The following is a 12,007-nucleotide window of genomic DNA, read 5'->3' on the forward strand; positions in this document are numbered from 1 at the left end:
TGAGGTGCAACATCAGTTAATTCTAAATTAGCAAACCTTTAGCTTGTCTGAGCACAGTGTAAATTACATAGAATCCATCAGAGGACTCCTGTTAAATTATTGATTTTGAAGTTGATGGAATGCAGGTCAATCTGCAATTATAGAGTCATAAAGATGTACAGCATTGAAACAGACCCTTCGGTCCAACCCGTCCATGCTGACCAGATATCCCAACCCAATCTAGACCCATCTGCCAGCACCCGGTTCATATCCCTCCAAACCCTTCCTATTCATATACCTATCCAGATGCCTCTTAAATGTTGCAATTGTACCAGCCTCCACCACTTCCTCTGGCAGCTCATTCCATACATATACCACGCTCTGTGTGAAAAAGTTGCCCCTTAGGTCTCTTTTATATCTTTTCCCTCTCATCCTAAACCTATGCCCTCTAGTTCTGGACTACTCCACCCCAAGGAAAAGACCTTGTCTATTTATCCTGTCCTATCATGATTTTATAAACCTCTTTAAGGTCACCCCTCAGTCTCCGATGCTCCAGGGAAAACAGCCCCAGCCTTTTCAGCCTCTCCCTATAGCTCAAATTTTCCAACCCTGGCAACATTCTTGTAAATCTTTTCTGAACCCTTTCAAGTTTCACAAATCTTTCCAATAGGAAGGAGACCAGAATTGCACGCAATATTCTAACAGAAAAGAGTTTTAAAGTATTCCTTTGTACAACAGAATAATGAAAATACAAAGGCTTGAGGCTGAAAGAACTTGGCTTGCAGAGCTTTTTGGAAGGAGGATCAGAAAGGGTATTGTTACGTATTCCTATTGATAAAAAAAATTCAAACTTCCCTATAGCCACAAAGTTTACGTCAGCAAAGTTGGTTCCTTGTTCCATCAGTCACAACAACAGAGTTTCACTATTAAATAGGTTACCTGTGGGAATTTGGTAATGTGGATCCAATCAGGTTACAGCAAAGTTGTTGCAACACCTCAACAATTTTTCTCATCCTCTCGATTCTTTACTCTATCCACCTCAGCAACTGCGACTCAACATTGATTAAGGTGAGAGATTATCTTAATTAAATCGGTCAGTTATTTTTAAAACTTAAAACACCCTCTGTCTGATGATCCTTAGCTTATTGTGGTGTTGTGTTCTGACTGGAACATTGTTACTTTCAAATTCATTTAATTCTCATCACATTCTACCTGCTTTGTAATCAAAGTACCTTGTTTACCACATTTACTTCATGTTTTTAACATTATTGTTCCTTGTACTCAAACATTAAGGGAAAGAGAGAAACATACGAAATCAAAGCTTTATCATTAATTTTTAATGTTTTAGGGTTGTAAGATATTTGTAAACATTTTAATTCCAAATTAATTGACACATCAACTTCAAAATCCATTTGACAGATATTTTCTTCTGGTTATTTTCTTCTGGTTTACTAATGTGTTTAAACTTCCTGAAGCTTTGGCAATTTTTTAAAAGTCATATCGATTTTTCATTGCATTTTAAATCATGTCATAGAGTCATACAGCATGGAAACACACTCTCTGGTCCAACCAGTCCATGCTGGTCGTATTCCAAAACTAAACCAGTTCCACCCATGGCACTTTGCCCTTATCCCTCCAAATGTTTATTTGTGTGCTTACTCCATATTCAAATATGTCTTTTAAACATTGTAACTTTTAAATGCATCTGTCACATCCTCGGGAAGTTTATTCCACACAGGAACCACTCGCTGTGTAAAACATTGTCCCTCATGTCATTTTTAAGTTTTTCTCCTCTCACTGTAAAATATGCCGTCTAGTCTTGAAATCCTCCATCTCAGGGAAAAGACACATGCCATTCAGCTTACCTATTCCCTCATGATTATATAAATCTCTGTAGGGAATTTAAAAACTAGAAATTGCTGGCTTGCGGCTGAGAACTGGCAAGGAACTATCCAAACTGGCACTCCTTTGTTTGCACAGTGTGGTACAGCTCAACGGTTATGTTGCGAAAGGTTTGACAGTAAAGTTGAAACTGCAAAGATTTCACCTCCTGAACAAATGATTGCTGCTGGAATGTGGAAGGTTAGAGTCCAGGGCTAGATTTATCAGAGGTGACTGGGCTCACTGAGTGGTCTGCAACTTCCCTCACTCCATCCACCTATGAACCATTTCTATAGAAGAAAAGGTGAAGACTGACCAGACTGTCAGCCTGAGTACTGTGAGGAGCTGACTGGCTCTTTAGCCCACTCGCTGAGGAATTGTCCAGGCAGCCTCGGCTTCCAGCAGCTCGTGGGGCCACTTTAAGAGCTTGAAGACAGTCAGGCCAGAGGGCCCAGATTCATGGATCCTCAGATACTCTGTGCCTGCCTGAGCGAAGGAGCAACCAAAGCCTATCCTGTCAAAGGGCTCTCTTCAGCTCCCATTACATGTATTCCATCCCCAACTCCCCATCCTCAACCCCCACCTCCACTGTCCTATTCCTGTCACGAGGTCAGCCTTGTGAGTCTCATACAATATGAGTTCCCTGATTGGGTTTGTTAACCTGGTCCAATCAGGGAGCCCTGGCTGACAGATAACAGCAGGAGTGTAAGACATCATGGAATTGACTCTAACAAGGCTGTTCCTGAGTCAAGGACTTTCCACGTGTAACTAAGGGATGACTTGGTGACGGGATGCCAGCCTCTCTGGAGTAATTTCAATGACAACGAGAATGGGTTGAACGATGTAACCATGTCCACGCGCCTACGAGCTGAAGCTCAACTGGACTTCAAACAGGCACTACAACTGGCTTTGTCATTTGAAAATGCAGCAAGTGGAGCTATAGAATTGTAGGGTATTCCAATGGAAAGTGAGCTTGGGGAACATCACTTGAGAAAAGGCAATTGCACAGCCTCACTCAGAACATATCCTGAACAGAGGGAGTCTAGATCAGCTCACAGCAAAACCCCAAAACAAAGCCAGGCCCCGGCCAAATGGTTAGAATTTTCTTCAGAATTGAGGCCAGCAAGTCATTGTAGTTGCTGCCTGTGTGCAGACCCGAGACAGCAAAACAGTCCCACTAGACTTAAATTGAATCAGGAAACTCATAAGCTGGTATCCAGGAGAGTGTACACCTCAGAGAGTCCACCTAGATCTGGCTTGGATCAGTTAAATTGCTTAGCAGTATCCAAACAGAATCAATCAAAATAATCAAATTAACCGGTCATCCAGTTCAAAGGGAGATCGATACTGGCACGGCCATTACAGTGATTACAGAACCAGTCTTTAACAAAATTCACTTTGGACTCCAATCCTTAAGTTTGCACAAGACCTCAACCAGACTATATCAGGGAACCTTTACAGATTAAGGGGACTACTTCCGTTCTGGTCTCTTATGAGAAACACTGGTTCAGTTACCACTGATTGTAGTAAAAGACTTGGACCCAAGTTTGATGGGACAAAATTGGTTGAGAAACATTCACCTTTCCAGTTAGAAAATGGCTGCCTGAGTTATGTCCTAATTAAATACCCAGATATTTTTCAGGAAGGTTGAGGAACTATCAAAGCAGCCAAGGCCACCTTGCATCTTGACCAGGAAATAAGGCCCACTCAGGGGCCCTTTGCCTCAGGGGCCAATGTAGAGGCAGGAATCAGAAGGCTGGAAAGGGAAGGAACCATCAAACCAGAAGTGGGCAGCACCGGTCATACCGACTGTGAAGCCTGATGGGCTGTGGGGATTTTAAACAAATGGTAAATTGCTTTTCACAGCTGGATAAATACCCAATCCCTCTCATAGAGGGCCTATACACAAAGGTGGTGGTGGGTGGGTTGGGGGGGAGTGGGGAGGGGGGATCTGTCTTCCATGAACCTGGACATGGGCCTTGCGTTCTTGCTATTGTGGTTAGATGAGGATTCCCAGAAGTATGCTACAATTAATATCCATAAGGGTTTGTACCAAATAATGAGACTGCCATTTGGGGTATCATCAGCCTGTCCAACTTTTCAGTGGGTGATCAAGAACATTTTACAAAGACTACCCCAGTCACCATTTTACAAGATGACATACTACTTGGGCTAAAGTAGTTTCAACAAGACTGGATTACACCCGTTGGAAGATAACGTGAGGGCAATCAAAAGTGCCACCGATCTCATGTATCTAACAGAGTTTCGGTCTTTACTTGTGCTGGTGAATTATTACGGAAAGTTCACACATAACCGGCCTCCATCCTTGCACCTTTGCACCAACTTCTAAAAAGGGGTCGCCCTTGGGAATGGTTATGTAGCCATGCCATAATTTTCAGGGAAGTGAAGGGTCAGCTATCATGGCATGGTGGCACAGTGGTTAGCACTGCTGCCTCACAGTGCCAGAGACCTGTGGGGACTGGTCTCTGGGACTGACTGTGTGGAGTTTGCACATTCTCCCAGTGTCTGCGTGGGTTTCCTCTGGGTGCTCCGGTTTCCTCCCACAGTCCAAAGATGTGCAGATCAGGTGAATTGGCCATGCTAAATTGCCCCTAGTGTTAGGTAAGGGGTAAATGCATGGGTGGGTGGCAGGTTGGTGTGGACTTGTTGGGCCGAAGGGCCTGTTTCCACACTGTAAGTAATCTAATCTAATCATCCTCGAGGATGCTGAGACATTATGATCCCAGGCGAGATTTGGTATTGGCATGCGATGCCTCCCCGTACAGCATCATGGTGGTTATTAGCTTATAGTTGGTCCAATGGAGAGGAACGCCCAATAGCGTATGCATCCAAACCTTTGGCTAATGCAGAGGGTAAGTACATCCAGATAGAGAAGATAGGTTTGGAGTCAGGAAATGCCACCAATACCTTTCCGGGCATCAATCTGTAATAATAATGGACTTCAAACCCTGGTCAGGTCTCCTCAAAAAGGCCAAGGCAATGCCACCCATAGCTTCAGGTCAATTTGAGCAGGGGGCTCGAATTCGAAGTGTGTATAATTACAAGTTGGAACACCATCTGAAAGGCCAAGTAGCAAAAGCGAATGTATCTATCTGCCTCCCACTGACAGACACAGGAAACTGATGACAGGTGCACCACTGGAAGAGTCCATAATGGTCTCTTAAATTTTCTGGACATATTCTGGTCACGGTCGAAAAGCGTGGTGCTGGAAAAGCATAGTCGATCAGGCAGCATCTGAGGAGCAGGAGAATCAACATTTCGAGCAGGAATGAGGCTTGTGGCCCAAGGAGACCTCAAGTTTACCTGGATCATCTCGACCCCTCCCTTCCCTTCCTGGATCTCTCTATCTCCATTTCCAGCAACTGACTCAACACAGACATCTTCTACAAGTCACCGACTCTCACAGATACCTGGACTACACCCCCTCCAACCCTGCCCACTGTAGAACTGCTGTCCCTTATTCCTAACACCTCTGCCTCTGCTGCATCTGTTCCCAGGAGGATCAATTCCACCATGAACATCCCAGAAGGCCTCCTTCTTCAAAGACCGCAATTGCCCCTCCCACATGGTCGACAATGCCCTCCAGTGCATCTCCTCCATTTCCTGCATTTCTGCCCTTGAACCCCACCCCTCCAATCGCAAAAAGGACAGAACACTGCCCCCGCCCCGGTCCTCACCTTCCACCCCACTAACCTCTGTACACATCGCATCATCCTCTGCATTTACGCCATCTACAAACAGATCCCACCAGCAGGGATATATTTCTCTCCCCCCCTTATCCACATTCCAGAGAGACCATTCCCTCCGCTACTCTCTTGTCAGGTCCATGCCCCCACCAACCCACCCTCCCCTCCCAGCACCTTCCTCTTGCACCCCAGGGAGTGCAAAACCTGTGCCCCACATCCCCCCTCACCTCCATCCAAGACCCTAAAGGATCCTTTCACATCTGACAGACATTTACCTGCACCTCCATACACATCATCTACTGTATCCATTGCTCCTGATGTGGTCTCCTCTACATTGGGGAGACAGGACACAAACTTCTGGAACATTTCAGAGAACATCTCTGGGACACACACACAAAACAACTCCACTGCCATGTGGCCAAACACTTTAACTCCCCCACCTAATCCACCAAGGACATGCAGGCACTCCGCCTCCTCCACCGCCAAACCCTAACCACCTGATGCCTGGAGGAAGGACGTCTCATCTTCCACCTTGGGACCCCTCAACTACACGGGATCAATGTGGGTTTGACCAGTTTCCTCAATTCCCTTCCTCCCACTTTATCCCGGATCCAACCTTCCAACTCGGCACCCACTCTCTCGAACTATCCTACCTGTCCATCTTCCTTCCCACTTTTCTGCTCCACCCTCCTCTCCGACCTATCATCTTCACCCTATCTTCACCTACCTATCACATTCCCAGCTACCTTGTCCCCCCAGCCTCACCCTCCTCCCATTTATCTCTCGGGCCATTTAGCCTCATTCCTGATAAAGGGCTTATGCTCAAAATGTCCATTCTCCTGCTCCTGCCTGACTGGCTGTGCTTTTCCAGCACCACATTTTTCAACTCTAATCTCCAGCGTCTGCCATCCTCACTTTCTCCTGTAATCCAGTCACAGCTGACAAAATTAGACTTTGGACACAAAATGATGCAATGCTGGCAAAACTGAAACAGCTGATGGCAATGGGGCCATTACAACCAGAATTGGAATCATTTTGGATCAGATCAGAGGATGGTATATTATTACAGGGAGCCAGAGTGAATGTCATGAGCAAAGGTCACTGACAGATACTGGTTGAACTCCATCAGGGTCGTCCAGGGGCTTCCAAAGTGGAGATATTGTGAGAAGTTATGTCTGGTGGCCAGAATTGGATGCAGATTGCCACGTTGGTGAGGCAATGCCAAGGTGCCAACAAAGACAAAAATTGCTGCCAGGAGCTCCATGGAAATGGCCAGGCAATCCCTGGACTCAGTTACACATCGACTATGTAGGTCCTTTCATGGACTCAATGTTCTTAGCCATTGTGGACGTCCACTCAAAGTGGCTGGATGTGCGTAGTCTTCATTTAGGGGGTAGGTTTGCTCGCTGAGCTGTAGGTTTGATATCCAGACATTTCATTACCTGGCTAGGTAACATCATCAGTGGCAACCTCCAAGTGAAGCGAAGCTGTTATCTCCTGCTTTCTATTTATATCTTTCTCCTGGATGGGGTTCCTGGGGTTTGTGGTGATGTCATTTCCTGTTTGTTTTCTGAGGGGTTGATAGATGGTATCTACATCTATGTGTTTGTTTATGGCGTTGTGGTTGGAGTGCCAGGCCTCTAGGAATTATCTGGCATGTCTTTGCTTAGCCTGTCCCAGGATAGATGTGTTGTCCCATTTATCAGTCTTCATTTATCAAATACGGGGATGATGATAGAAAAACTGCATGCATCTTTTGCAATAAATGGACTGCCGGAGGTGTCGGTCATAGATAATGGACCATCGTTTACCAGCAAGGAATTTGATTATTTCCTAAAGTTGAATGGTATTCAACACATAAGGACAATTGCATACCATCCCTTATCAAACAGAAGGAACAGTCCAAACTTTGAAGGCTTAAAGAAACAGCATACAGCTTCACTAGATACCAAACTGCCCTGGTTCCTATTTGATTATAGGACACCCCTCATGCAACATCAGGGATAGCTCCAGCAGAGTTGTTACTGGGGTGGAGACTCCACACCAAGTTAAATCTGATCTTCACTGCCCTGTGGGAGAGAGTACAACATGATCAGGAACTCCATAATATTCCCTTTCCCCTTCTCTGTAACCTCCTTCAACTCAACAATCCTGAACAATCTCTGCACTCCTCAAAATCTGGTCTCAAAAGCACTCCTCATTATAATCCCTCCAGTAATAGTGAAGATATCTTCGGTTGCCTGAATCCTGACTTAGGAATTCCCTCCATAAACCTCTTCCCCTCTTTAATGTTCTTTCTTCCCTTAATACTTGCCAAAATATCTATCACTTTGGCCGAGCCTCTCACTCACTCAACTTGCAATGGTTTGTTATGTGAAAGGCACTCGAAGTGTCAGTGGCTGTTGTTTTAGACTGTAGAGTATGTTAGTTGATGGATGTGTTGTGTAATGATTGAATAATGGGAGGACTGGCAAGGTGAAGAAAGATGGAAGGGACTAAGTGGACTGTCATTATTTAGCAGAAAACGCTTTGCAGTTAAGGACCTACCATGTTGGGATGGAGGTATTTTTGCATCTCAACTAAGGCAGATAGAAAAAGAGAGAAAGCCATTGAATGGCTTGAGGTGAATGTGTTCTGAAATGGGATGGGCATTAAGTCTGAATGGATAATGCCTTCATCTTGTAAGGTGTTTAGATTGAGCAATGTCAATGTTGTTGGTTAATTGTTATATAATGGTGCATGAAAACCTACATTTTACCTGCTCTTAGGTTTCAACAAAATAGCATAAGATCTACAGGCAGCAAAGGCCATTCGGCCTTTCTGGTCAACCCCCTGCCAGCTTATTTCATTAAAATTCATCGGTATTACCTTGAATTTCTCTCTCCTTCTTATATTTATCTACATTCCCCCTAAATATACCTGTGCTGTTCACCTCAATTACTCCATACCATAAGACCATAAGTCTTATGGTCTTATACGCCGGTATATATTCCACATTGCGGCGTGGACACAGCTGGTGTTGGGAGGAGGTAGTGGCAGAAAATAAAATTGGAGTGGGGGGATATTTGGGTGGTGTAGGACACTGGGAAGGAGAGGGAGTTCGGGTAAATGATGTGGCCTTTATTAGGGGGAATCACTTGTATATTTGCAGAGCTTTGAATAACTGGAGAGCTTCGTGTCTGTTGAAGGGAACGATTGGATATCAGGCCCATGTTGTACAGAGCATTGAAAGACAGCAGTACCGATGCACTCAGGCGGAGAGCGTACTGGTGAGGTGTAACGTTTTGGGATTGAGGGTGGCCGGCGTGTTGTCCTGTATTTTATCCTGACTCAGCTTGTGTTGTCGGTAAGAGGAGAGAGCATGTGGGGGCAGTCACTTCCGTGAATTGTTGTATTGCATCTGGAGGAGATAGAACAGTCGCCAGTTAAAGGAGTCGCCTGTCGTTAGTTGGACGATTCACCGCCTCACCGTGAGATGATTTGAGTCGGGGGTTAGTGTTAGGATTGGTTTGAGGAGTGCCAGTGTATAGATGTGTGTCGGTGTGTTGGAGGGCGCAGTCTAGCAGGACTGAAAAAAAAACACAACAGAATTGCGGATGCTGTAAATCAGAGACAAAGGGTTACGAGGAAGGGTCACTCGACCCGAAACGTTAGCTCTGATTTCTCCCCACGGGTACTGCCAGACCTGCTGAGCTTTTCCAGCAATTTCTGGGGCTTTGTTTGTGCCTGAGGGATGAGAATATTATCCACAAGCTCACCGTTCTTGAACAACTCTCCAACCGAACATTGAAGCTCAGTGGGCGGACACTGGGAGCTGTCCAGAGGCCGCGGTGCTGAAAGCTCGGCTGGTGGGAGCGGTGCTCACCACCACCTTCACTGAGCATTCCTGAAGAAGGGCTTATGCCCGAAACATCGATTCCTCCTGCTCCTTGGATGCTGCCTGACCTGCTGCGCTTTTCCAGCAACACATTTTCAGCTCTGATCTCCAGCATCTGCAGTCCTCACTCTCTCCTCGAGCTTTTCAGACCTGAAGCTGCCACTACACAGCTCCTCTTTTTTTGGAATGTACTTTGAGTAGCACCCACACAACAAATAAACCAACGCATTCAAATTAAATGATTATAAATTTGCAAACGACATTCCGCTGGCAATAACTTACTGCGTGCATAAAGGGCTGGGGGGAAATGCTCGGGTATTGATCGCTGCGGGGTCAGGAGGAGCTCATTGGGAGGAGAAGGGGTTAATGAGAGGATTAAAGTGACAAGAGGCAAGTTATATTCGTTTTGGAAACGCGCAGGGAAGGCGAACCCAGGACATATTAGCATCGAATCGAGTAAAAAAAAAGTTATTTGATGTGGTGCACTGGTAGATGGGTGTGTGTGTCTGTGTGTGTGTCTGTGTCTGTATGTGGGTATGTGTGTGTGGGTGTGGGTGTGTGTCGGTGTGTCTGTGTGTGTGTCTGTGTCTGTATGTGGGTATGTGTGTGTGGTGTGTGTGTCTGTGTGTGTGTGTGTCAAGGCTGGCATTCAGTGCCAGTTCCAGCCGCTGTTGTTTGGCGAGGGTTGAAGGAATGCGTTCACTGCGGCATTCTGAGCGTGCACGCTGCTGCTGCTGGCCGCCCGGTGCTCGCTTCGCCTGCTCCGGGATTCACATCACGTTCCGTCCTTCTGCCCCTCAATCCTCTCGCTGCCGTTTGTCTCCCCCCGCAGGTTCCTCGGGCTCGCTCTGAGAATGGCCAGCACGCTGTCCCGGTTCCTGGCCAGCAGGAAGACCCGGGGTATCCTCACGCTGGTGGGGGCCGGATCCCTGGCCGCAGGGTTCCTGTTCTCCAGGGATTATGTGAATGCGGGGAGCAAGCAGAGGAAGCTGTACCCCCCCAGGTAAGAATGGCCGAAACCAACTGCTCTCATCCTGGGGCGGAGGGGGATGAGTGCAATGGAATGAATCAATTGATTATTCGAAACCATTTCAACAAGTTGCTGGCAAAATGATTGCCTCTGGGTCGATGTTCGGTTGCTGGAAAGGAATTTTTGGTCGTTGTCGTGACGTTGCATATATCTTTGCTAAATTCTTAAGGCGGGTGACCTCAAGGTCAATCAAATAATGCAGCAAACCAGCCAACGCTACTTTCCCGTCCACACCCATCCCCCCCTTCCCTCCAGCCCTCCCTGATCGAGGCCCTGACTGGAGGTCTCACTTTTGGGGACCACCCCAGCAGCTCTAACTGGTTTCACCAGCGGCAACTTTCTGAGCTGCTAATAGCCCGCGGTTCGGTGTCAGCTAGAATCAGCGATGTTTAACCACCTTCCAATCCTTCCCCAAGAATCTATCTGTCCGAGTGTTAACTACAACACGCCAAGCCCAGATCCAAACAGAAAAGCACTCGTAACATTGGCCATAGCTGACTTCTCAATTAAAGCTTTTCTTAAAAAAATAATCATGGCGTGGATTCAGCCCACCGACCGTTCTTTATTCAGTAGGTGCTGACTGTTTGCTGTTGGGACGACTGTTCCAGTTCTCTGCCTGAACATCTCACGATTGATGTTGTTAGGAGACCCCACCGTGGTTCGGACAGAGCTAGGGACAGAACTGCAGCACACCGAGCAGCCACCGGCATCAGTAAATAGGTTCTGCGATTCCAGAAAGGAGGGCTGCAATTTTACATACTGGAAATCCAATTGTAACATTTGGGCGTCAGAAAGAGCATGAAATAGAAACTTCAGTGAGTTTGGACTCAAATGTCGATTATTAACCTTCTGGCCATCTGTTTCCTTACAGAGCAATTGGTTTAAATCTGATATACCAGCATTAACCTGGTATTAAACCTTGCAATCTGGAGTAAATCGTGGGTTAGATTACCTGCTATAAATATCAGTCAGATGTAGAAAATTAAGCAAGGTGCTATATTGTCCTGGGGTTTATTTAGGATGTAAAACCATTCAGTATTGCGAATATTGCAATGTAATATTGGTTGGCATTTTTTTTGTAACTCATTGCTGATGATTCTTATGACTAATGAAACACCTACAGGTCTCTCGTGATAATGAGAATACAATCCATAAGCTTTTTTCAAAACAGAATTCACAGGATGCTGTCTGTAATTACATCTCAGAGTTTTTTTTCACAATACAAGTGAAAACTGTAAAATTTCACAGCCTGTTTTTACATATTATCAAATCCAAAATTCATTTTTAGAACTTCTAATGTAAGATGTCAGAAGAAATGTCATTTGAACTATGCCTTGATTAGTGTGATATTGCAGAGCGTTGAAAAAGGTGGCCACAGAGATAATGTATTTCTGATAAACTTACAATCTTCTACCGAATCTGGAACAATTCCTGTAGCTCGCAATGTTCCCCCCCACTATTTAAGGAGGAAATGAGAGGCATGGATGAATTGGATCTGTTTCCATGCAGTACAGCTCTATGACGACATGAGAG

At 45.7% G+C, this 12,007-nt stretch overlaps 1 protein-coding gene across 1 annotated transcript in view; it reads left to right on the top strand.

Moving 5' to 3' along the window:
- The first annotated feature begins 900 nt into the window (after positions 1–900).
- Positions 901–12,007, top strand: part of LOC132834752 (creatine kinase U-type, mitochondrial) — a 38,977-nt gene continuing 27,870 nt past the window's right edge. The window contains exons 1-2 of the mRNA XM_060853732.1: positions 901–1,047; positions 10,277–10,447. Coding sequence (XP_060709715.1) covers positions 10,299–10,447 — 149 coding nt within the window. The 5' untranslated portion in view covers positions 901–1,047; positions 10,277–10,298. The remainder of the gene's footprint in view (positions 1,048–10,276; positions 10,448–12,007) is intronic.

The sequence above is a fragment of the Hemiscyllium ocellatum genome, chromosome 42, assembly GCF_020745735.1.
Source record: "Hemiscyllium ocellatum isolate sHemOce1 chromosome 42, sHemOce1.pat.X.cur, whole genome shotgun sequence".
NCBI classification, from domain to species: Eukaryota; Metazoa; Chordata; class Chondrichthyes; order Orectolobiformes; family Hemiscylliidae; genus Hemiscyllium; species Hemiscyllium ocellatum.